Genomic DNA, 27,508 nt, shown 5'->3' with positions numbered 1-27,508 from the left:
CATCGCCGCCTGAGCTATTGATTTTAGGGACACATGTGCCCCAGGCATGCCCCCACATGATCCGACATGTTGCGTAAATATGGGAACTTACGGTCAAAAAAGTGCTGAAGCAAGCGCCATATGCACCGGATATGCCCCTGTGGGTTTTACAACCCTTTTAAAAAATTTCGGCTTCTGTCCATACGCAATTGGTGGGGGGCGGGGGGATGCCTAACGATGGATGATCTGTACAATAATAAACCATACAATATGTCACACTCAAACAGGCTAGGGACACTTTTGGTTTGGGCCCAGGCAGTTTCTTCAGTATGAGAAAATAGCCCAGGTGGCTAGGGAGCTGTGGCCCTCGTTTCCAGAGGAGCCTTCCGTTGCCAGTGTATTGCGGGTCTTTTTGGATATGGCCCAAGGACGGCGACTTGTATCACATTTATATCTGGCAGTTCAGACACTCCCCGTGTAAACAAGATGGGACACAATAGTGGGGAACCCAGAACTCTGAGGGACTGGATTAAAATTCATGAGGTAGGGAAGCAAGTGAGCTCAAACACCGGTTTTAAATTGATACAATATAATTTTCTTCTTCAAACATATCTAACCCCCAAACGACTAAACAGGATTTATCCTGACCGCTCTGGCTGTGTACCCACTGTGGGGAGGCAGATGTGGACTCCATACATATTTCATGGTCCTGTTTGGTTGTGGGTCCTTACTGAACTGAGGTCTTACTTACACTACAGAGGGTGTCCGGGTGGGTGATACCCAAACAGGTCCACATAGTCCTGCTGGGGTTATTGCCCTGTCCAAAACCAAGGGTGTCGCAGTGGGTACGAGATGTGAATGAATGGGCTGTGGTGGAGTTGGTCCGAATGCAGATGGTTAGAAGAGATGAAAAACTTGAAGACTACTTATGGGCCTGGAAGGCAATGCTGAAAGATATGCAGCCGGATCAGACACCGAACTGCTCTCAATCTAATAATTTGGAGGTCGCGCAGTCACAAGGATTATAGGGTGATCCCTTCATGAGACCGGATAATACCAGACTCTACAGGTGTTGGCGCAGAGGGACAGATTAGAGGTAGTGGTATACACGCATGGACATGGATGGGAGGGAAGCAGGGGCAAGGTGGGGGTGGGAGTAGTTTTGTGTACATAATAGGTTCGGTAGATAATAGAAACATCAATTAAGAAAAACTGTTTATACAAACTTAGGGAGCAAACAAGGTAACAATACATCAAATGGTATTTGGGATGTATATAACAATATATGTAGATATTGTGAGTATGAACGTTATTCTTTTTCATCAGCGCCAGGACACCGTTTCGGTAACAGTGCGCTTAACAAATGTGGAAAATAAATAAATTACTCTCGTTGCCTGACTGAATGGTCTCCCTAGCTGAAAAGTGTTTGAATGTACCTCAATGTTGTATTATTTAATTTTGTCTCAAATGCCAATAAATATATTTAAAAAAAATTGTACCAGGCAGCTTCCAAGAAAAAGATATAGAGTCATTGGTGTCTCTTTAAACAGTTTATAGAACTGTTCCCAAAAGGATCTGTACACCATTCAGTACTCATGTGGCGTTAGACAGTCTTTTTGTGGGGAACCAGATGAGGACTTGACCCATAATAATCATAGTGTTGGACAATGAATTTGCTGCTTACATATGTTTCGGTGTATGCATTCTGCTGTGCATATTTATACATAAAAAAAGATTGCGCACATGTTGTTAAATCCCACATTTCTAGGAAATGTGTTAAAATCACAGCACTCGTTTATAGGTGCACCCTCAAAGGCTTACATTACATTTGATGGATAGATTCATAGATCACTGATAACAGTGATCAGCTTAAAGTAAAATTCAGCCTTGAAGTTTAGCCAGTACATTACTTAGACACAAAGCAAAACGTGGATGAAGCAAGGATGATTGAAAAAAGAATCTGAGTCGGAGGGAAATGGCCCTTTTTGCAGTTATCCCCAAACTTTTTGCTTCTTCCTCCTATTTTTTTCCTGACTTGTTTGTGTTGGTTTTAGGACTCTGGGCACTTTACCACTGCCAATCAGTGCTAAAGTGCATATGCTCTTTGTAAAATGTGTTATGTATTGGTGTTTCCTTGATTGGCCTGTTTGATTTATGTGTCAGTCCCTAGTAAAGTGCACTGCGTGTGCCAGGGCCTGTAAATCACATGCTGTTGGTGGGCTGCAGCACTGGATTGTGCCACCCATACAAACAGCGCGTAAAAGGTAATTCTGGCCTGCCATTTCAGAGCCTGTGTGCAGTCTGGTACTGTCATGTCGACTTAGCAGATGCACCAACTTGCCAGGCCCTAACCTTCCCTTTTCTTACATGTCAGTCACCCCTCCGGTAGGCCCAAGGTACCCCTTTGGACAGGGTGCAGTGTATGTGAAAGGTAGGACATGCCGTGGTGTGTGTGGCGTGTCTTGCTAGTGAATTACTGCCAGTTTCGTTTTTCACTATTGCAAGGCTACCTGTTCCCCATAGGACAGAATGGGAGTTTGTTTATAACATCTTATAAACCTAACTGACCCTGAGAACTAGGTAGGACAATCTAGTTTAGTATGCCTGAACTCCGAATCTAAAGATGCATCTTTTAGTGAAGGTGATTTTTACATTCTGTGTTTGAAAATACCACTTTTAGAAAGTAGGTATTTTCTTGCCTAACCATCCAGTGTGCCTCTACTGGGTTTGTGGATTGACTGTGGAGAAGTGTGGCTCAGGGGTTAGAGGCAGCAGACCCGGAAGCTGAGATCGGTCCTGGACCAGGGTTCAATTCCCCGCCTCGGCGGGTCTTTGGCTAAAAAATTCCACGGACTCGATAATTCTCGCCCCGGTGCCTCCTCGACTCACGGGTTCACACTCTGCGACTCTGGGCAATAGCTTGCTTAATCTCCACAACGGCCCCTCGCGGCGGGATGCCTGACTTTCACCTTGTGGATACCCTGCTATCTCACAGAGAAATACCAGGAAGGGTTCCCTAAGCAAGCGGGTAGCTGTGCGCTATATAAGCTCAACTACATTTACATTTACACTGTCTGGGTTTTGGTTGACAGGGGCTGGGGAGCCGGAGTGGTTCCGGATAGTCTAGTTGGGTCAAGAAGGGCTGAATAAACTAGAGTAGGGGAAGGAGATTTCCTTGCATCTGAATGGGCCTAGTCTGCCTCTGACAATGCCGTCTCCACCTCCTGCCATCAAGCCACACCAGGATGGCAGAGCTAGTTCTGGCTGGTCACAGACACACTCTGCCTGACAGGACAAACGATTTTGTGGTATAAATATTGGGGCCCAAACCCCTGAACTTTAGAACTCTTTTGGACCAAGAAGAAGAGCTGAAGAAGCTGTGAGGAGGAACTACCACTTGGCTGTGTGCTTTGCTGTGTTGACCTGCACTGGCTGCTTCTGTCTTGGGCAGTGAAAGGACTGGACTGAACTTTCTGCAATCTACTTTTGTGAGTTTCTCCAAGGGCTTGAGGTAGAGCTTGCCCCCTGTTCAAGAAGTCTCAGGGACAGTAAAGACTTCAAGCTCTTCTGCCTGCCGCACTGGGAACTGTGTGTTTTGTGCTGTAACAGAAGAAAAGCAAAGACGCAGCTGCCCACTCCTTGTCCTGAAGGCAACGCCGCACCGTGACCCTGGTCTCGCAGACGCCGCCTGCTGACGCCACCGAGTCGCTACTCTCACCACAACCTGTGGGCACCGCACTCTGCTCCACTTCTCTTCACTACGACAACTTTATATCCCAGACGACGCGGCCCCACTCCGAAATAGACACCGCTGCTTGCACCGTGGTTCGAGAGCACCGCTTGTAAAGTTAAACACGCACCTCTCTCATACCGCATTGCAGCCTTGGCCTGCCGGCGCCATTGATTCTAGTTCGCCGGCCGACAACAGTGCTTCAACAATGGCGCAGCTGCCGCTTGCAGCGCTACTTGCCAGCACCGTGGCGAGCACCACATTAACTTCGCACCGCGACCCTGGTCTCCCCGACCCCATCTGATGACTCCACTGAGCTGCTGCTTGCACTGCGACCTGAGGGCACCGCACCGCTGCACTTCGCACCGCAGCACACGACGCCTACCGACGCCAGCGCTCCTGACTTCAGCAGAGAGGAGTAAGATCTGCAATGCGTGTGACTTTGAGGGCCCGCCGACTCCTGCACCAACCTCTGGAACCTACACCTGCAGATGCCGTGCTTTCGGAAGCTCATCGACGTACTGCATTTCTAAAAGGTACTGTTTGGCCGGTCTTCCCGACACTGTAGCTGACCCGCGACGCCGCGGTCAGCCAGAGCTGTTTGGATTTGTTTGTTCATGACGCCGTGATAGCCCCGGACAGAGCTATCGACATCAAGGCAGTGTTTTTCAAGCATATTTTGATCATTTAAGATTTTTAAGTACTGTATTGTGGATTTTTTTATCGTTTTTTGTCTTGTCTTAAGTATATAAAAATATTGGATATTTTTCTAAGCTGGTGTGGTGTCCATTTGTAGTGCTTACACTATATTACGTTTGGTTATGTGCAAATACTTTACACACTGCCTCTAAGATAAGCCTGACTGCTTGTGCCAAGCTACCAAGGGGGTGAGCAGGGGTTATTTTTGGAGAGGAACTCCCATATCCTGACTACGAAGAAGGATCCCTATTTGGACAAAGGTGCAAACCCTTGCCAACTAGAGACCCCCATTTCTAACATTCGGGAAGAGATGTATATAGGGTAATAGCAACATGAGGAGGTGTGAAGCCCTTTAGGTGAGTGCTGCCAATCTTAGGAATTGTGCTACCCACTTTGGAACTAAGGAGTAATATTAATGGGTAAGGAAGACAAAAAAGAAGGGTAAGGCTTGGAGAAGGAATGTGTTTGAAGTGAGAGCATTGGCAAGTAGAAGGAGATGGAATCCGAAATGGTGGGTTTGGCTTTTATGAGGAGCCTGGGGCAGTGTAACAGAAGATGGCCTGCAAGAGCAGAGCCTTACTGGCACAGTTTGACAGATGAAAAACAAAGCCAACTGTAGTGAGGAGAGTAATACCTCATCTCCCTGCACATACACTGCTACCTCCTCTCTCCTTGGCATTGTTTCTGTGTCTGAAGGGAGACTTCTAGATGGAACTTGAAGCTTGTTGCAGCATGTTGCTTCTCAACTGGCTATTTGATTGCCATGCCAACTGAGCATTTTCCTGTCTGGTTTGGCCAGCACAGCAACAGGCAATGGAAGACTTATGAGCCACTGTCCCATCATGCAGCTTGAATGCCTGACTCCTTTTCTCCTCTTGGGATGGATCGCAGTCTACACATCATGAGCCCTGGTAATATGTCTGCTTCCGGCTGCGCACTGACTCTTCTGTGTGAGGCAGACTTTGAATTTGTTGCCACTAGGCTTTGCTGTTCATAAGTTTACCAGAATGATCTGTGTTTCACAGCCCATCTTCCCAGCACCCTTTCCCAGACATGTTTTGTGGACAGTGTTGGAGTGTGAGAACTTGGAGAAAACATAAAGGCATACAAGGCTCAGCCTAGTACACAGACAGTCTGGCAGTTTGTAAAAGTGCTCTCTTCCCTTTCCTTTTAGAGGCAGTATAGACCCACTTGTCTTTTTCTGGTGGGGGCTAAAATCCTTGGGCCCCTCTGTATTCAGCACCACTAGTTGTGGGGAGTAGGCTTGACAGCTTTTTGTATGTTACAGCTCATCTCAAAACATACCTTATAGACGAGTCTTTCGGTAAGCCATTGCCTTGGTTATGTGATGCTATACTAATGCATGTCAAGTGGTGGAGGTTGACCATGGCTTGCCATGTATCTGGCGTTGGTGCTTCTCTCTGTTTCATTTGATGCCTAGGTGGGCTTCTTCCTGCCAATGTGAATTTGGCCGTGCAGTCCCTAAAATGCAGTGGGTCCTGCGGAGCCTTGGGTTTCACTGGCTGTCCTTGATGCCGATGCCACCTGAGCATGTTGTTTGCCAGTGCTACTCATTGCTGAGGCTTACTGGAGCAGTTGCATGTTACCCAACGCAACAGTTGCATGTCGGAAGGGTAAGACCGATTCCTCTGTTTACCACTTTAATGCAGGGGATTCAGGGTTCCTTTTATGGTACCCTATCTAATGGTGATGGGTGTGTTTTTCTCCTCACCTCATTGAAATGTGCAGAAGTACATGGTTCACAACAATTCCTCTTTAATTCACCCAGGAACATCATGACCTTACCTGTATGGATTCCAATGCCAAATACTCCTGTCCTGGACGAAAATTCTCCACTTTGCAAAGGAACATCATTTTATGGCTGAACACTAATTTCTTGGTTTAGGGACAATCTGTCTAGTGGGTGGTAAATTAACTAGCACTTGTATACATTTTAGCTGAGCTCACACAATGCCCAAGTGCCAGTGATTTACTGACTGAGTCAGGGTGCTTTCGCGATGTACCCCGTTAGCTCAATAGTGGCATTACTGGGATACTCAAAGTGCTTAATTTTGCCACAGATGTTGGGAGAGACCGGAAGTAACAAGCACTATCAGTTTTCAATGTAAAGGCAACATTTACTGGGAGCGTATCATCAAAAGGTTCTCTTTGCTTGCAAGGGACCCTTCAGGGTTTAAATTCTGCTGTTTTTGGACTTTGAGAAAGTCAGCTCATTCTGAGTTATTTTCCTACACATTGACAGCACCTCATTACACATTATGCCTTTAATTTAGGAAATGCTACTGGGGTGCAAAAAGGCCAACTTGTGAGATCAGTGATGATAAAAAAAATGAAAGCAACCCTGTACCAACGACTAAACACAATCCTGGTTAAAACCAGTTCTTTCACTGCCAGCTTACCATGGGTTATACCAGTTGTAATGTGAGAACATGAGCTATTCTGAGGCCCTCAACCTTCAGCAAAAAATGCAAGAATGCAGCATAAATAACATGCCTCCATTCATCACCCTACTTGAAAGGTTTGGCTCCTGAGTCTCTAGGATATGCTGGAGTGAACATTTCTGTAGCCGGTCTGTAATTTATACATGCTTCCAGGAAGAATTCAACTGTTAGAGTGCAAAATAGATGATTGAAGGCCTCTATCCAATTCTATAGCCTCTTTTGTTGGCAGACCTGTATATTTTAAAAGGTATATTGCTTGGTCAAGAATTATGCTAGATTCCTGGGAATGATACCTTTCTGCATTTTTTGTACACCTAAATACACAAGCTCTTTTCTTGTTAACGGCTGGAGCAGGCCGGCATCATGGTGACTGTCTGATGCACTTAATTTTCACATTAAGGAATTTCTTCCCCCTTGAGATCATGGTTTCCTTCTGGATTTAGTTTGGAAGACTGTCTTGCTTGCTGACCTAATTTTATTCAGGAAGGTTAGACAACAATCTTATTGGCCAATTAACCTAACACAGTTTCACAGAAACAAATTTTTTTTTTTTTTTGGAGAGTTTTATATAGCGCGAACTAGACCCGAACCGAATCGGGTATCAGAGCGCTTTACATATTTTTCCAGTTAAGTTACATTTTTACATTTTCCAGTTACTTTCATTTTAGGCACGGGGAGATTAAGTGATTTGCCTAGAATCACAGGAGGTTTTTGGCGTCGTGACCGAGACTCGAACCCAGTTCCTCCAGGTCCGAGGTCGAGCGCCCTAGCCGTTAGGCCAACTCCTCTCCTCAAATCTTACTAAACTCTTTCTCAGAAGTTCTCAGAAGTTATCTTGAAGATGTTGACCTGATTCCTGCTGCCACGCCAAAGGGGCAGTGGCTCCAGTGGCACACAGTAACTTTCCCAAGTCCTGTAGTCGTGTAGAAAGAGCCACTGGCACGCCTACCATTGGCTAATTTGATCAAGGGCATTCCTGGTAGGTAAAATGATGCATCTTCTTTTCTGAACCTGAACGTTTTTCCTTATTTATAATCTGGTGTTCAATAATGAGGATATATCTTCATTTAAAACTGTCGGACTTAGTCCTTTACAAATTGTTTCTTTTTCTGCAGCTGGTGGAGATGGAAGGAGAATTGAAGTACGCACCTGCCTTCTTCCGCAGTCAGATGATGACCAAGCTACGATCATACAAGAAAGATCTGGGGAAATTGCAGAGAGATGTCAGAAGCACAGATCTAGGAGTGGGGCCTGGTGCTCGACAGAACACTAAATATGGGCTGTACAGCCCCGAAAACGAGCAGAGTGTGAGTATTCTGTTAATTTCATTCTTGTGCAGTCTGGTAAGGGAGGGATGTTCCCAGTAGAGACAGCCTACCCATGTGCTCCTGGGCTTGCCTCTTAGTTATCCCATGTCTTCTTCACTCTTTAGTTTATGTCAATTTGAACTGAGACTCTGCCGCAGTACTGTTTTTCTGTGTGACTTTCAGTGATCGTTTATGGGTGCAAATTGATTTTTTTCAGATGGATTCTGAATGCCATACTGGTTCAGTTGGGTAATGATCAAGAAACCAGGGTTCAATGAGTGACAGCCATTAAGAACAAGCATTTGCCTACTTAACAGTTCTGGCATTTCACAATGCTGCAGTACTGCAAGGTGTTACTAGAGTTTCCTCTCGGGTTGGATACAAGTGATTGATTACAAAGCTGCAGTAGTGCAAGGTGTTAGATGTCCATCTTGAGTTAGATACATGTGCTTGTTCTACCATGCTGCAGTAATTAGAGCCCTTACTAGAAGTCCTTGTGATGCTCACCATGGCTACGCAATCTTCGGTACAATAGAATTATGAAGAGCACAGATTCCCCAGCCCCCCCACCCCCCCAACCCCTCTGAATGTTTCCTTTTGTTGAAAGCGGGACAGATGGCTTAAAAAGTATGACTGTACCTCATAGAGAGGGTAAAACCTCAACATATAAATGTGCATTCTTATGTTATGTGCTTGTTTTCATTGTGCTAAGCAATTATGCTGGTGCTGGTTTATGATGATGGTCATTATTGTGTTTTTTACAGTGCTTTTCTTGTACGTTGTACTAGATGGTGAAGAGTCCTTAATATACTTGGGTATTACAAGTGATGGGTAAATAAAAAAACTCAATCATTTCGCACAATCAATAGTCTTTTAGTTTTTTTGTAGATGCTAGAAATGGAAATTGGAAAAGGAATGTAGTTGTCGCTCTTAAGTCCCACAGAAGCCCTTTTTTCATACCTTAGGTAGTTACTAGTTGTTCTGGTAATGTCCTCCACTGAGAGCTCATGCCTTCGAACTATGAATTTGCATATTCACTTGTGCTGCTCTAAAGACCAACACAAATAATTAGAAGCTAGATAAATATGCAAATGCTGGATTGAGAAAATAAGTAATCATTGCAGCTTCCAATACATTTCTTGTGTATTACCAGTCACTGGAATTTGCAAAGTTCCTTCAGGCCCAACAGCCGCGCAGGATTCGTCTTTAGTCAGAGGCGAACACAACCAGAATGCAATTACTCACTGTGAATAGAGCGATTGGCTCATAGAGATGATATCAATAATGTTACAGGTAAGGTGATCTATAATGTCACCAGTGAACTCATCAGTGTCATTGTTGGTTGTATTTGCCGCCTTATTTGTATTCAGGAATTTTTAGGTTTTGATTTTGAATCCTACTGTCAAATTAACTGTTTTTTTCCCAGTAAATTTCTTAAGTAGTTTTTCTGTATCCATGTTAACAGTGTTTGCACTACAACAATAACACCAACAACAACAACAACAATAGTGTTTGCACTATACATTGATATTACTGTGGTTTGTTTCAGTTAATTTGTGAAGCTTTTTTAAAAGATAAATTCGCAATAGACATTGGTCCACTTCTTGTGCATCCAGCCCTATGGTGTACGGCCTTTGGCTCAGTATGTATGTGATTGGGTACAGGCCTGCCACAAGCCAGCTCCTGTGCCCAATCATCTATGCATCTAACACCCAGCACATACAGTTGAAGAGTTGAATGCGGCCCTTCTACCGGGGCCAGGCCCTATGACCAATTGCCTAGGAGTCTCAGTACTTGAAGCCTGTTCCTGCCCTTGTATACATTTAAGTATTCAGGCACAGGCCTGGCTTGGCCTACCGCCTATGCATCATACTCGCCGTTTCACCAAGCCACTGCTTTGATGACTTCTACCCCCCCCCCCTTGTTTAAAACAATTGCAAATTTGAGAAATTTGCATGAATTCTCAAAATCAAACTGGGTTATTTATAAAGGTACCTTACACTTGTGAATAATTTGCACCTATAAATGTTTTCTTACACTTTGAGTAAGTTACTACTTTCCACGAAATCGGAGTAACTAAAAAAAAAAACAGGAGTAAGTCCAGCACCAGTCATAGCCAACGACTGAATCTGCAACACCGTCCCATAGAAAATAATGGAGGTAGGGACTTAAAATAAAACTCTAAAGAAAATAATGCAAATTATTTAAAATAGTTACAAATATAAATAAATATATGTTTGTGGCATATGTAGCTGTAGGTACTCATGCTCTGCATACTCTTGCTATCTAGTGTTGAGCTTGACGTGTACAACTTGTTTTTCTTCTTAGAAGTCTTTCGAGTTACGAGCTATAGTGACTCCTCCTATTACCGGTAATGCGCATGGGCACCGGCTCCATAGTTAAATTATTTCCTTCCAACCTCTGAATCGGGCATGCATCACTGTGGCTCTAATTAGGCGCAGCGTAGTGTTGGTAATTGGGGCCTCTTGAGTCTCCTGCACCCGCTTGCTAGGGACAATCTGTTATCTTTGTGACTCGTATCGTCTCCGTCGTGGTTCTTCTGTCTGATCCACGCCTGGGTCTTCGTTGACCCCTTGTTCGACTCTGAGGCGTTCGCTGGCCTGTTCCATCTGGCTTTGCCCTAGTGTGCAGACCGTGAAGGGAAAAGTGCCCTTTTGTTACTGGCGACAGTGCCACTCCAAGTACTCGTGGGCAGATCAACACTCTGTCTGCAAAGTCTGTGTGTCACAGGAGCACAATGAGACCTCCTGCTCCCTCTGCCTGGCCTTCCAGTCCAAGAAGACATTCCGAAACCATAGGGATTGTATGCTTGCTCAACGCAATGTGGAACAGCAGTGAGATGAGGATACCCCTGATATCTTCGAAAAGGACTTCGAAGGGTTGGCGGATGTTGCCCGACAAGTGGTCTCCTTCAGCCCAGAGCTGGATTCACCTCCTGACTCCAAGACAGCAGATCTGAACTCCACACCGGGCCAGCAGCCGAAGATGTCAACAGCTAATACAGGTCCTCAAACCTTTAACCATTAAGTCACCCACTACCTCTCCAGGGGTCGGGCATTGAGCCCACAATCGGGGACACAGACAGCCTTCCGGCAGCCTACTGCCCTCTCACCCTTCTGTGCCTCCTCCTTCCTTCACCACCTCCTCCTTCTCAACCTCGACCTCGACCCCCACATGAGCCTCCTCCACCACCTTCCCCAGAGGGTTCACCACATTTATCCTACAGGGAGGGGAGTCCTCTACACCCTGTGGACCCTTATGACGCCCCATACGATTCAAAGACCTGGGATGATCCTTGGGATGATTACAGTGTGTTTTCCCCGAGGGGCACTGACCCAGCCTAACTTACCCTCGTGACAACACCACCTCTTAGCATGAGGTCCTCCACTGGAAGGCTATTTTCCGCAAGGTAGATCTCCACACAATCCCGGAGGAGGAAGACTACCTCATTGAAACACTTTCCAGCACCCAGTACTCAGTATTATACCTCCGCATGCTCAAGGGCATGTTAAAACTAGCTTGAACACCTTTAAAAACCCAGTGAAGTCTAGAGTGGTCACTTCCAGGGTGGATAAAAAATACAAGCCTTCCCCTTCAGACCCACTCTACATAAGAGGCCATCTCCCAGCAGACTCTAGTGGTGCATACTGCATGCAAATGAGCTAATACTCAGGGAACTGGGGATTCCCCGCCTTCAGACATGTAGAGTAAAAAGATCAATTTGTGTGGGAAGAGGGGGGGCCACTCAAGTTGCCGCTTACTGGCTTATAGCCAACTAGTTTGGATTACTCTGCATATATGGTAGGGCCTAGTAGGTTGAGATGGGAGACTTGATTCAACATCTCGAAGATCTTGACTGCTCAGTGGCTGGCAGAGGCATCCGGAAAGAAGCTAGGCCGGGTGATCCAGACGCTGTATCCAGATAACTGCATTTGCCATTGCCTATCTCGAATTGAGACAAAACTGCACTGTGCTCATAGTAGAACTCTCCAGCTATAGACAAGCATGGCCCGAGGTGGCTGAACCTTATAAACTGGACACTGAAACTGCCAGATTGAAATATATGAGACTTAAGAGACTGACATCTGTTGAGAAAGAAACCACTCACTAGAAGCATGCTGGTGGTCTAGCATCTTTTCTTTTTTATCAACTTCATTTCTATTGTTTTAACAATGAATGCCAGTGTAGTCTAGCAAGTTACTAATAGACTTGAATTGCAACACCATACAAATAATAAAATAACAGATAAGTTAGTTTAGTTTAGTTGATTTGTAAAGTGCTTCGTTCACCCAGGAAGAGGTATCGTGTCATTAAAGAAACGCCTCGGAGAGGATAAAAAGACATAAAAGTAGGGCAGTGGAGTTGTTAGTAAAAGCAGTCTGATACCTACATTGAACCCCTTCCAGTAGAAGAATGCAACTGCTCAAAGACAGGACCTAGCAAGACCAACCAACAAATATGGCCAACCATTAGCATCAAGATCACACTGTGGTGTAGCAAGGAGTAGCATCTTTCTAAGTTCCCCGAAAGGGGTAGATATCTCCCAAAGTGGCCAGTATTCTTACTGGTCCCGTTCATGTAGCCAGTGTATTTTTTTGTTGTAATGGGTTTTTAATACAATAAAATACTTTTCTGTAAGTAAGAGGCGCGGTTACTGCCAGCCTTGCTTCTCTTTAGCAATGACTTCAAAGACAAAGTACGTGTTTATGCATTTCTTGCAGGTTTTCAAAACACAAATTAAAGGCATTGACGTTTACAATGCCAATAGCTCAAACTCTAACAAATGCGAGACCTATTGCTTTGCAAATGCTTGTTTTAGACGTAAGGCAGCTTTTTTCACTTTCTGAGTCATTCACCCATCGATGTAATCTTTTGTGCAGCCACCGGGGCTTCTGCACATGCCTTATATAAGGGTTTCTACAGAAGTGCAATCTCCACTGCACCATTTGGACAGGAAGTGCTAAGAAATCGGTTACTTCGCCTATTCCCCCTTACCTTGTTGTTTTGAAAGATCCATCGTTTTATCACAGCTGTCAGCCGGGTGATATTTAACAAGTCTTTGTTTTTGCAGCAAGGAGGGCTGGGACTTGTAGGCCAATACTTATATTGGGAAAATTCAAACCTAAGTTTCAACATTAGCTGACAACCCTGGCTTGCCTGAGTGTCACCCTGGTGTCGGTGACATGGGAGTCAGGTACCCGCTATGTTTCATCCCAACAGCTACACCTCCATTAAGCTGCCATCCTCTGGTTTGTGCTTTACCAAGAAATAAGGGCAGGATTGTTTTCTTTTACATAGAACAAGTACAGCAGTTCGCTCATGTTTTACCATGGCTATCACATTCTCTTTGCTTTAATTACCCTTCTAGTTTAGATAGTTCTTAAAATACTTTGGAAGTAATTTCTTCTTGTATTTGGTCTTTGCTTTTATACCTTAAAACACACATTATTAGGTTCTTTCTACCTTCCTCTTATCTAGGTCATAGTTACGCTGATCCCCCTAGAAAGCAGTTTGAAGTTGACGTTATAAACATGTTCTGTTATATTGCTGTGTGTAAAGCGACTTTCTGCCACTGTGGATAGTCGCGACCTATAAATATCATAAATATTCGACAGAGGAAGAAATGCTGCCTTGTGGTGTTTTTTCCAGTATTGTTTTTACCAGCCATGGCATTAAACACAGACTGTTGTGGTAAAATGCTTGCCAGGCGCATTCCTAATGACAGATTGAGAGGGAAGTCACTGGGAAAATGTGCATGTAGCTCCAGCCAGTCTGCTCACGGCCCACCTTTGTGACCACAGTTAAATCATCTTTTACCACAATTCAATCATACAATACATAGTCAGATTTGCAATGGACACGACCGACTGGATATACCAAGGAACCAATTATAGCTACCAAAACAGAGGAGAGTGGATGCAAAATCTGCACCAAGATATAAAGGTATCTGCAGATGCTTTTACAAATACATGTCAAACACACAGTGGGAGTGAAGAAAGCTGACCGCTCCACACTGTCTACAGCACAGCTAGGCAGGAGGAGAATGTAAAACTGATGATTCTAAGAGGTTGGAGAAGTCTTTTGTTGAACTCACACCATCCCAGTCTTCAATTCTGATCTATAAAGCACAGCATACACCCTATAGAATTTCTTGTCACTCACAACAGCAAAGGGATTTGCTATAATGGCTAAACCTACACATGGCTCAGTGGTGAAGATTAAAATACTAGGTCTTCAAATGTTTTGTGACACGATGCATCTTGAATGGTCTACAAGGGAAATTGCAGCATTTTCCAGTGCTGTGGTGGCGAGAGACAGGAGATGAGGGTGGGGGGCAAGCAACGCCAGGGAGGTATGGGAGAGGAGGGAGAAGCAGCAACATAGCAGAGGGCATGGGAAGTGCTGTAGTAAGCAACACAAGGGAGATGTGGGAGAAGAAGCATAGAGCAGCATCGCAAGTGAGAGCGAGAGAGGGGTGGGTGGGCAAGAGCACGGACGTGGGATCAGGGAGGGACTGGAGACCCATGTGCTCTTATAGAGTACATGGTAAAAAGTACCTAAAGGAGCCTTCGGCAAATGGAAAGACACTGGCCATAGACAGGAAGCTGTACTAGGTTCATACTTTAGGCAACACTGAAGCCCTGGGAAAAGGAGGAAGGAGCAGGAGGTACAGACCAATCCGAAACAAGAATGACGTGGAAGTCAACAATGGTAAGTTGGTAAGTAATGAGCAGGCTCTAAGACCATTTAAACTTTTATTTAGGGTAGAGCTTGCGTGAGTAGCATACGGTAGCGCATTCGTTGTCGCTTGCAAGTCGCTGTTGTGTTCAATAAGAGGTTTGCATCCCGCCCATTGATTACTGTTCATTGGCCCCTTTGTCACTCTTCTTTACGGCCTCTTACTTGGCCAGTATGTGCCTTGGCGTTACTTCCTGTTTCGACTGGGGCACATGGCTCAACAACAGATTTATTTGTTTCAATTAGTGTCCCTACAGCTAATCCTGTTCTGATTCAGATCATGTTTGTTCGTCTTTCTTTATCTCGCCCGCCAGTTCATGTTTTTTCATTTATTAGTGTTTCTTTATGTTGTGCGTGTTTCTTTATCATGTTTTATATAGGGAGCTACCTTCTTGTCCTAACCACAGCCTAGTGTGTAGTACGAATGATGGTGACACATTTCATGGCTAATTACGCATAACAAAATATTCTATGCAAACCATTGAGGCATAATGAATTAATGCATTTTACTGTAATTTGAAAATGTAAATAAACTTATTTAAATCATCAACGTATCCAAACTAGCTTCAGCATAATTTTTTGCTATTATCTAGCAACTCCAGAGCTATAAGGGAATACAGGTTGAGAACTGGATTAAACAACATACACAGTGTGTCTAGTAGGTGGCAGCATCGTTCCAGACATAGCATCCGAGCGTCACAGACTGAGAGTTTCACATAAATGCAGGACTTAAGTGGAAAACATAACATGGGTATTTCTGCAGAAGCAAGCTCTTCAAAAGAGTAAACTTTAATGTAAGGAACATGTATACACTACATACTTCTATAGACCCCTTTTCAAATGATATTCGGCAACCCACATATAATGCTTGTATTGTCCTGTAATGCATTTCTGTGCACTCTTGATTTCTTGCTTTAGGTCCAGGAGTAAAACTAGATTTGGGTCTGTTGCATGTTCTCATCAGTTAAGAAATTCTAAATCCCAGTGCTCCTGTTTCCTAAACGTAGGGCATTAGAATGATTTTCTTTTTTGGTGGGTGGGATCAACCAGAATAAATACGTAGTTAGTGAAACATCTTTCATACATTCTTCCCAGCAAAACTCCACTCTGCCACTCAAATCAATGCAACTCTTCTCTACACCACCGCACTCTACTATACACAACTCTAATCTCAGCCACTGCATTCTATAACTCTACATTGTACACCATTGGATTATGTGCTGCTGCATTCTACTTATACATCTTTCTACAACACTACTCTGCAACACTGAACTCTACGTCACTGCTCTGCACTAATCCACTCTGCCGCGCTCCACTCTGCCGCGCTCCACTCTGCCGCGCTCCACTCTGTGCCACTGCACTCTACTCTGCATCACTCTATGCCATTCTACTGTGCACCACTCTGCGCCACTGCACTCTACTCTGCATCACTCTGTGCCATTCTACTCTGCACCACTCTGCGCCACTGCACTCTTTTCTACTCCAATCCACCACTGCACTGTATGCCACTGCACTCTACTATACATCACTCTAATCTACGCCACTGTTTTCTATGAAGCTGCATTGTACACCATTACATTCTATGCTGGTGCGCTCTACGCCACTAAACTCTGCAAAACTCTACACCAATGCACTCTACACCAGTCCACTCTATTATACTCCACTGCAGTCCACTGTAACCCATTATGTGCGATTGCACTTTACTCTATGCCGCTCTACTCTATGCCACTCTACTCTGTCGCTCTACTCTACTCTGTTCTACTCTACTTAAGGCCACTCTCCTGAAGGACACTGCGCTCTGCAACGCTGCGCTCTACAGCACTGAACTCTGCATCACTCTCCAGCACACCACTCTACACCACGCCACTCTAAACCACTGCACTGTATCCCACTGCACTCTACAGCCCTATACGCTACTCTGCGCCTCTCTACACCACTCTACGCCACTGCACTCTGCATCAATGCACTCTACGCTCAACTATGCAACACTGTAATCTACGCCACTCAATTCTACTTCTCTGCATTGTACAAATACACCACAATTTGTGCCACTCCACGACACTGTGCCCCTCAACTCTACGACACTAACTTTTAGCCATGCTGAACAGCAACCACGGTAGTGTGCAACTTTGCTAAAAAAAACATTGGCAAAGCCAATAGCTCTTGCATAGGCGAGACCTATTGGCTTTACCAATGCTTGCTTGTTAATCATAGATTTGGCGGACAGCGCATGCACGCAAAGCCTAAAGAGTTTGCAGTACCAATGAATCCGCGAAACCGTTAATAACTCCCAAACCCAGGAGGTATGGCTTATGCAGCCTAAACTCACTGCATTGCATTTCTTGACAATCGCCACTTCTGTACATTGGTCACTAGATGGCATTGCTACTCTGTTAGGAATCGCTCTAGAATTTCCTTACTTATGACTCTTGCTCATGAGTGTGAAAGGCATTGATATATGAGAGAGGCTAATGAGATGTATGAGATGTGAGTCTTAGTGAAAGTGCATTATACAAACTTTCTATGCATAACATAAGTCCACTGGTCACCCTGCCCTGCATTACGTCTCCTTTAAATTCAGTATGAACTATATAACAATCACTGCAAAAACACTGGAAAAATGCTGTGGTTTTAGGTCGTGCATGCGCTGTCTCTTCAAAACCTGTTGTTTACTCTTAGTGGGCTTAAGTGCCGCCCATTAGTGGGCTTCAAAACCACTCTCAATTGCTTGTCTCCTGCTGGTCAGCTCTGCCTTCAGCACTTTTCTCTTCTTGCATATGAATATGACCCTCCCCTAGAGCATGGCCCAAGTATGTGTAACCTTACACTGCTTGTGATTCTCTGTGCTATTTTTTTCTTTTTGTTGTGCCACTCTACAGAGAACATGCTTTGTGGCTTGCTTCGCTGTCTGCTCTGTCCCATTGCAATATTGGCATCCCACCCAGCACAAAAAAATTATCCGAGAGGCCAGGTGCCTTTAACCTAGTTCCCCAGCTGCAAAGTCAGCAGCTTTTCCAGAGCTGCTTCATTTCACTATAGCAGGTCCTATGGTGCAATGACATGCTTTAGGTTCTAATCTCAGTGTTCTCTTTTGGCTAACAATCGGAAGTGCGACATGTAGCACTTTATAACACTTCTTATGAATAAACAGGCTCTTACATTTCTGTTATCATGGATGCTGAAAACCCAAGCTGTTCTATAATTATTTCATGTCTGATCCGATTTTCTTTTTTTTTTTTCTTACATCGTTGCTGGCTTTTTTTCCAAAATAAACAAAATTCTTTATCCAAATAAAAGGCTTTTTGGTTATTTCTTTGTATTTTCTGTGCCTGTTTGCAGCTTCACCACATCAAGGGAGACCCGCTCACCAGCGCCTATAAATGGCAGAAGAATGCCTGGAATGCAAAGCATGCCTTGGAAGAGTAGCTCGTGTTTGCCTACAACAACAAGCTTGGCAGTTCCTGTTAAGGGCACTGTTAGACCTGGCACCATTGGCGTGGGTCTCCCTTCAATTTTTTTTGTGCTTTTGCCTCATGTATTCCGTGTTATGCCCTTTTCGATGAAGAATGCCCCTGCCACCTTTCAGAGGTTGGTCAACCAGGTGTTGGTTGGACTGGAGGAATTCAGTGCCGCCTACCTGGATGACATTGCAGTGTTCAGTGCAGGTTGGGAGGAACATCTGCGCCACCTTTGGGAAATGTTGATGGCGCTGCGGAAAGCGAGCAAGTGCCAGATCGGGCAGGGTTCCGTGGTGTACTTGGGACACCAAGTTTGGAGCGGCCAGGTGGCGCCCCGACACCCCAAGATTGAAACCATCCTGGCTTGGGAGCCACCCGGACAAAGGGGAGAGCCTTCTTAGGTCTCACAGGGTATTACAGGAGGTTTGTCAAGGGCTATGGCAACATTGTTGCACCCTTGACAGAGCTGTCTTCCAGGAAGCAGCCCAAGAAGGTGCTCTGGACTGACACCTGTCAGAAAGCTTTTGAGGCCCTGAAAGCTGCCATGTGCACAGCACCCGTGCTCCTGGCACCCAACTTCTCAAGAGAGTTTATCGTCCAAACAGACGCTTCAGAGCATGGTGTGGGGGCTGTTCTGTCACAGATGAATGAGGAGGGCCTAGATCAACCTGTAGCCTTTCAGTAGACGGGTACTTTCAAAGGAACAGAGGTGGAGTGCTATTGAGTGTGAGGCATTTGCTGTGGTCTGGGCACTGAAGAAGCTGACACCATACCGGTTTGGGACTCACTTCTGGGTTCATACAGACCACAGGCCCCTCAGATGGTTGACGCAGATGAGGGGTGAGAATCCAAAGCTGTTGAGGTGGTCTATTTTCCTACAGTTTATGGACTTTACGGTGGAACACCGCCCTGGTACAGAACACGCCAATGCTGATGGTCTGTCAGATTTTTCTTCCTTAGTGAAGAGAACTCCTAGGAGTTAGGGTAGTTCTCCCTACATTTCAGCTGGAGGGGACACGTGTTAGACCTGGCACGATTGGCATGGGTCTCCCTTCCATTTTTTTGCTGTTACCTTATGTATTTTTGCTGGTGTTAGATGCTTTGGGCACTGTGCCACTGCTATCCAGTGCCACAGTGCAAGTATTCCCTATTGTAAATTGATGTATTAATCAGTGGTTCCATGTTTGGCTATTTGGTTTACTTGTCAGACCCTAGTCTAGTGCACGGAGTGTGCCCAGGGCATGTAAATCCAAATGCTGCTGGTGGGCCTGCAGCACTGGTTGTGCCACCCACAGAAGCAGCTTTGTAAAATGTGTCTAAGGTCTGCCATTGCAGAGCCTGCGTGCAGTCTGGTACTGCCATGCTGACTGGGCAAGTGCACCCACTTGCCAGTCCCTAAACCTTCCCATTTCTTCATATGTCACCCCTATGGTAGGCCCAAGGGCAGGGTGCATTGTAAGTACAAGGTAGGACAAGTTCTGATGTGTGTGGCATGTCCTAATAGTGAATTACAGCCATTTCCGTTTTTCACTATTGCAAGGCTACCTGTTCTCCATAGGCCAGAATGGGCTGTTAGAGTTCTTACATTTTTATAATCCTAACTGTCTCAGAGAACATGGTAGAAATTCGAGTTTAGTATGCCTGAACTCAGAATAATAAAATACATATTTTAGTAAACTTTATTTTAATATTCTGTGTTTGCAAATACCACTTTTAGAAAGTAGGTATTTGCTTGTCTAACCATTCAAACCTGCCTCTGCTAGGTTGTATATTCCTATGTCTGGTTTTGTGAGTGACAGGGCTGGGGAGTTCCAGGAGACAGGCTGAGTCACCCAGTAGTGAATAGAGAGATCTGCATCTAGATGGGAGGGAGAAATTGCACCTGAACCTTGAATAGGGCTGTGCCTGCCTTCCACAATGCTGGCTCCACCCCCTGGGGAGCAGCTGATGTCTCTGCCCTGCACACTGAAAGAAAAGGAGTCCTGTAAACAAAGTGCTCTAGGACTGTACTTGCCTTCCAAAATGCTGGCTCCACCTCCCGTGGGGCGTCTGATGTTCCTGCCCTGCACTGTGAAAGGAAAGGAGAAGTCTGGTAAACAGAGTGCTTCAGAACTGGTTTGGACTGGGCAAAGGCCCCTCTCCCCTCAGAGAACAAAGGCTTTTGGGGTATAAATATTGGGACCCTGATCCCATGAAATTAGATCAATGTAGACCACAAGAAGAAACCGTTACTGAGGAGAGGAACCTGAAGAAAATCAGGAGAGACTATTCCCAACGCTGAAGTGCTGTTTGGTGGATTGGCCTGCAGTCGTTGCCTTCCTGCCAAAGGGAAGGAGAAAGGAACTTTGTGTACTTTGCTTTCAACTTGTGAAGGATCTCCAAGGACTTGGAAAAGAGCTTGCCTCCTGCTGAAGTCTCAGGGACAACAGACTTCAACCCCCAGCTCCCCAGAGTGTTTGTGGAAGTGCCTGCTGCTGTTTTGGGCCTTCTGAGGAACTGCGTGTCGCAAGGATCTGGAAGCGCGACTTAACGAGAAGAAGCATGTCGCCGTTGCTGTGCCTGCCGTCGCAACTCCGAAGGAGGGTGTAGCCGCTGGAACTGTCTCACCGCACCGCATCGGAGAGAAGCGTGCCGCCATGAAGAGGAAGCGTGTCGCTGCTGCTGCTGTCGCAACTCTGAAGGAGGGTGTCGGCGCTGTAGTTGTCTCACTGAACCGCATCAGGAGAAGAATCTCACAACGAGGTCGGAGCATGTCGCCGTCGCTGTACCTGCCATCGCAACTCCGAAGGAGGGTGTCGCCGCTGGAACCGTCGCACTGCACCGCATCGACCAAGAGCACTTCGCATCCCCGAGAAGGGCGCCGCTGTCGGAGCTGCTGCCGTCGCATCTTGGATGTCGCTGCTGTAGTTGTCGCATCGAGCGGAAGCATCACGCATCGTGAGAGAAGAGCGTCGCCGCTGGAGCTGTTGTCGTCGCATCGTAAGGGTGTTGCCGCTGCAGTCCATGCCTCGAACCGAGGACTTCTCGCATCCCCGAGAAGCGTGCCACATCTGCAAGATCTTCACGTCTTTATTTCTTTGTATCTGAACTTTGCCGCATTTCCCATTGCTGCGACATTGCTTGTTGTGGAAGCGCAACGCAACCTAAGGTACATTGACGCAGAATGTTGCATCTAAGAACTGAACAGAACTAAGCTTAAATCTACCATCTTAAAGTAATCGTCGTAGTGTGTATTTTTGTCGTTTATGGTCTTGTGGTGACTCTATATAAAGTCTACTTATTTGTTACATAAAACCTGTGTGGTGTCCATTTGTAGTGTTGTCCCTGGGTTACTGTATGTGGTCACAACTGCTTTACTTACAGCGCCGCTGAAGTAAAGCCCTTCTGCTCGTGCCAAGCTACCAAGGGGTGTGATTCAGAAAAGGGGGTGGTGATGAACAGAGTGTCTGAATTAAGCAGACCACTCTTACCCAGTCCAAAGATCAGGGCTTGATCCATCACCGTTATTTAGCTCACTGCCCCATCCCAGCTCAGAACCTGGCTATATGCAAATTAGTCTGTCCCTGGCCCAGTGCATCATGGGAACAGGGCAGACCAAACTACCAAGCCATTTCTTCACCAGAAAGGAGACCAAGGGGTGTGAGCAGGGGTTATTTTAGGAGTGTAATCCCCTTATCCTGACTAGAGGAGAGGGTCCCTATTTGTCACAAGCACCTACCTGTGCCAACTAGAGACCCCCAAATCTAACAGGCACCCTTGCGAATCGGCATGCAGCCTTTTTATTACCTCCGTCACAACAAACATGTCATCATATTGGTTAAATGACTGCTATATTGTCTTGTTGAACAAAAATGGTTCATTACTGAATGCAAATATATTGTTTCAGGGATATTCCATTAAGCGTGTGCACACTTATAATGAATGAATCCGCCCTCCACACTACCACCCCTTCACCACCCCCTCCCGATTGTAAAACCATTAGCTCGCTCGTATGCGAGACAAATTAGTTTTGTCAATGCTAGTTATATTTTAGGGTCTATGCATCTGAATAAACACTGATAAGCACTGATATAAAAAAACACTCCTGAAATACTCAAGGATTAAACACTGAAAACAGGACCGCCTAAGTATTACAATACTTTGTTTTTAGGTCGAGCCTGCGTGAGCTGCTCACATGCGCAGTCTCGCTGGCGAGATTTTATGTTTTTGCTGATCTTTCCATTACTGGCTTTAAGCCCCTCCCCTTTTTCCCATTGGCCGGCGTCACCGTTTAGCCAGCCATTGGGAAAGAGCATGCTGTGACGTAGACTTTTCTCTTTTTCTGCCGTCCCACTTGGACAGCCAGGCCTGCCTTCCTTCTGGCGTAAAAGGTTTCTTATCTTTATAAGGCCAAACGCATGGCCCCATAAAGATAACCGTTTACGCCAGAAGGAAAGCAGGCCGAGGCTGTCCAAGTGGGATGGCAGAAAAAGAGAAAAGTCGAGCGATTGTTCTTTGACTAATTTGAACCGTAGCTCTGCACTGTTCATTTTCAGGCTTTATCGATCCCTTAAGGAACGTATGTATCCCACAACATGAATGTAAAATACGCTCAACATAAACTGTTCTCAATCCATTTATTTTGTGCAAAAACACGTCCAACTCATAAATATCATGGAGTAGACTGTTCTACAGCTAAATAAATACGCAATTAATTTTAAGCCATCGTGCACAGAGGAGCTTCAATGAGTGTTAAGCACCCTAGTCTAGAAATAAGGAACGTTGTAAAACAGGGGATCGGGCATGCCTGAAATGACGTCATCCGAATAACGAGATCTAGAAAGACGTACGGGAAGCTAAAAACGGAACAGGAGGGACCAGCTTTGACAGCCGCTGTCCGAGCCAGAATGGCGTGGGCAAACGGGGAGAGCACAAGTGACTAAAAAAACAGGAGAGACGTGCAAGAGAGTCATTTAAGGCTGCTCTTCCTTTCCAGCAAAGGTATTGGAATAAATCACATAAGATGTTTTTGGGAGCAGCCGTTTCACCTCAAAGCTATTATGGAGAGATACACAGAAGCTAATACCAGGGAGTGTCACCCATACATGATGTGGTCAATCACTTTCCAAGGAATAAAATGACAGGTTAAACTGGGTCCCGGCAATCAATCTGCTAATGTGGCTCAATTAATCTGTGATCATTTCTAAGTAATGACCAGTCACGTGATGCTGTGAATGAGGTAGGAAGCAGATGGAGACAGGAATTCGGGGTATTGAGTCACGTGACGCTCTCCAGAGATGCAACCCTATTTCTCCCGCCCCTCACTCAGCCTCTCAGTTTACCACGCAAGTTTCGACAGATGTCAACACAGCAAAGGCTATAGAAACTAATTTCACTGTGTAAATATAGGATTTTAAATTGGTGCAGGGGCAGGTGTGAGCCAGTAAGGGGGAGCAGGAAGCCACCAAAGACGTAGCCAGAATCAACCTAAGGTGCCCCTGGGAACACATCGTAGGCTGGGAATCAAAAGAAAGATAAACGTCACCGACAAAAGAGAGACAATATGAGGTTTGTGCATTTCAAGATGGAAACGAGGACACCAGGAGAAGAGACAGGAATTGAAACATCTCAGAAGACAGCCCATGGGATGGACACGCGAAGAAAGACCAAGGGACCAACATGTAATCCTAAAGCATTTTAAAGGCAAGGGTTGAGCTCAGGAACAGAAAAGGTAGGCAACAGACCAATCCTGGAAAAGCACTAGAGGCCCAGGTGAGAACCAGAGCATAATGACCTTCTATAGGTTGGCATGGTCTTTCTGTGTTCCTCTATAAGCAAAGCCCCACATAATAACCAGACATCTTTTCCTGCATAAGCAACCTGGCCCTAGAATCAGACACACACAGTGCTCCCATCTATAGTGAGGCCCTGGTGTCCGCCACTTGCAGTCCGAATATAGAGTACAAAAATAGTGTCCTACAAAAAAATTGTAACGTGAATATATACTACCACAGTATCGTGAATGTTCTCGATAGTGTTTTTTGTGGGATAATTTTTAAAACGCTACACGGAGGTAGTACTCCAGTCAGACCAGCACTACTTCTTCCCTTTACAGCGAGCTTCCCCCGGAAGGTAACCTTCACTGCGACTCTTCAAAGCCAGCTTCCAACGCACGCCACTACTGCTAATATTACGAGACACCCCCCTGCACTCAGACTCCCTGCTCCCATTTACAGCCAGACCACAGTGTCTGATCTGCACTGCTCACTTTTACACAGGCCACAGAGTCAAACCTGCTCCAATATTTACAATAAGGCACTTGGCATGACACCTACGCCACTCCCATTGACAGCCATCTGAAGGAACATAGCAGACGTGAAATGCTTCCATTTATTTTGCACACAAGGAGCCAAACCTGATCACAATGAGGAAAGGCCTCTCTCAGCAGCACTACGGCTCCTTGCCAGTGCGTGAGACGCAAGGGGTTAGGGAAGTGCATGCACCAGCAGCCACAGTCTGCTGAAACAGCAGAACTGTAAGCTCAAGGTCCCCAGAGAACACACATTTACCCAGCCCACTCCATGCCCCCACGCATTTATGCAAGTTTGAACTATTGACATTATAAATGGCAATGCCTTTTAGTTTTGTTTTCTTTTTTAAAACATAAATAAAAGGCATTGGCATTTACAATGCCAATAGCTTAAACTCGTGTAAATGCGAGACCTATTGCTTTGCAAATGCTTGTCGGGACTTGTGTTCCTCTTTTAACGTTGGGCAAAAACACTCGGAGTATGCATGTGCTATTGGCTATATGATAGATAATACGTTTGACGTGGTGCTACCTGGAAGCCTCCCCTTGTAAGTCCCTTTAAATTATTGATCTCTCACCTGAAAATGTTCGTATTAATTTTATATTTCACAAACAATAGGGTGTTTTATAGTAAGTACTGAATAAACATCTGTCTCCTCTTCTGTAAGCTGTGCACAGTGATTCAGCATAAACTGTCCACTGAAATGCAATGTGTTAAACCTATAGGTGTAATGAGGTCATGCCAATAGAATGTGAGGGCTTAGCGAGAGATTGGCAAATCATATTCTGTAAATGGTAACCATCTAAGGATTAATTTCAAGTTGAAGTGAAGATCTGCTGATTCTATTAGCCATACTCCTTGACCAAGCAATTGGTTTGACTCTTGACTGAAATTGGAAGTTAAACCTATTGGCTTTGTTAATGCATTTTCCTTTTGTATAGTGATTTGAGATCTCCGCAGCAATGCCTTCGGGAAATTTGACCAGGTATAGGGAGCTTGCCACAAATGAGGTTAGTGCCGTTCCCACTCACCAGCTTCACCAGGATTGGATCATCGTGTGCCAATTACCTGAATCATGATCACAGGAGATATTTATTGTGGCCCTGTGTGCATTGTAACCTTTATTTCCCCCACTTGCCTCCTCCATAGGTCAAGGCCAGAAGAAGACAGCATAAGGCCAAGAAGGATGCAAAATAATGTTTTGACCTCCTTGTTGCACGTAGTTTCTGCCACTTGTTTTTCTTCCTTGGATTCTGTTGTCCTCGTACCATGTTCATAAATGTTTCTATCCATGATATTTTGAATTTCTCTGTTCTTAGTTAGGATTCAGTGTTTTACTTTCTCCTTGTCTGTGGTGGAAACATTTTCAGAGGAATCTTTTCAAACATACATGTACCAATACCTTATGCTTTGTGTTATGTATCTGAAATGTTTTTCTGTCAGAATGTTAATTCTGCTTTATTTGCTCTTAAAGGAATCCATATGGTAACCTTGATTTGGGGTAGGCTGCCTACTAGCAAATCTCTCAAATGAAACTAGTCTCTGCTATTTGCAGGTCTAGTTTCTAAACTTCTCTGCACCAAAAGTGTAGCTGAATAAAGAACTGCATTTCTCTGTTACACTTTTCAGGATCTAGTCCACTGGTATGCATGTCCTGTGACCCACTCAATGACAATGGGATTGAACTTCACAGCGCGGCCTGAATTTGCTATTTTAGTACATTATGCTTCAACATCCCTCCCAATAAAGCACTTTTTTCTTGTCCACAGAGTAATTTACAGTCCCAAAGGGTATTGCTCATCCATGGCACACAGAGCCTCAACAGAGCGACACAGAGCATTGAACGTTCACATCGAATAGCTGCTGAGACTGACCAGATCGGCACAGAAATCATCGACGAGCTTGGCCAGCAGCGCGACCAGCTTGACCGCACGAAAGGAAGAGTGAGTAATTTGCATGCACCATCAAACATGCCATCTGCAGTATGGTTTTAGCTTGATTGTATTTATCATATTAATACACCATGAACGGTTAAAACAATTTCCTGCATTAGGTGCCAGGGTCTGAAAAGCATCAGGGATGGCTGAGATTGTTTTGTGTGTGTTCTATTAAAAATAAAATTGCATACTGTATTACCTATTCCAGCGAACACATTTTGTCAGTGGTACAGAAAATATTTCCTGTTTTCATACATTTTGCTCCTTTTTGCTTTTAATTCAGATCTAGCCAATGCTATTGTTCAACAAAAACTAGAACTGAATATCTAGATTATTCTTTTTTACAAGATGAGTTACAGGTGCCTGGATGTTTTAAAAATGTTCCTCACACTAGTTTACATAAGATTTGTATGTGATAAATCTAGTGAAGAGCTGAGAATAGTATATGCAGACCACAGAGGTCGAGTATTGGAAAGTATGACAATTCAAGATTATGTATGTAATCCTAGGGGAAGAGGAGTCTTGAATTGATGGTCCTTGAAAAGATGTATTTTGCTCTTTCCTGAACTGCACGATTGATGGGGCATACCGAATGTGTAGTGTGGGATAATCCATAATCTGGGTACACTCTTGAAACAGTCTGGTTTCCGTTTTGTTTAAAAAAAAAATGTAAGTTCCTCAGCTGCAATCTGGGGAACCCCAGGAATGTTAATTTTCTTTTTTGCCATGTTTTCATGGTTTGGAGGGGCAGTGTGTGTTAGTACTTTGTATGTGATGCAGCAGGTCTTGAAACACGATTGAATCTTGAAGCTAAACAGCTGCAAATCTAGATGGTCGAATGTCTTGGGTCCCTTGATGAAGTGTGCTGCGGTGTGGGACAGCTCATA

At 44.9% G+C, this 27,508-nt stretch overlaps 1 protein-coding gene across 1 annotated transcript in view; it reads left to right on the top strand.

Annotated features, from left to right (window-relative positions):
* VTI1B (vesicle transport through interaction with t-SNAREs 1B) overlaps nt 1-27,508 on the top strand; it is a 187,979-nt gene that overhangs the window by 76,605 nt on the left and 83,866 nt on the right. The window contains exons 3-4 of the mRNA XM_078659591.1: nt 7,986-8,177; nt 26,454-26,627. Coding sequence (XP_078515717.1) covers nt 7,986-8,177; nt 26,454-26,627 — 366 coding nt within the window. The remainder of the gene's footprint in view (nt 1-7,985; nt 8,178-26,453; nt 26,628-27,508) is intronic.

Source organism: Lissotriton helveticus, chromosome 9, assembly GCF_964261635.1.
Source record: "Lissotriton helveticus chromosome 9, aLisHel1.1, whole genome shotgun sequence".
In the NCBI taxonomy this organism is placed as follows: Eukaryota; Metazoa; Chordata; class Amphibia; order Caudata; family Salamandridae; genus Lissotriton; species Lissotriton helveticus.
The sequence above is the reverse complement of the archived record's forward strand: the minus strand, read 5'-3'. Positions and strand labels throughout refer to the sequence as shown.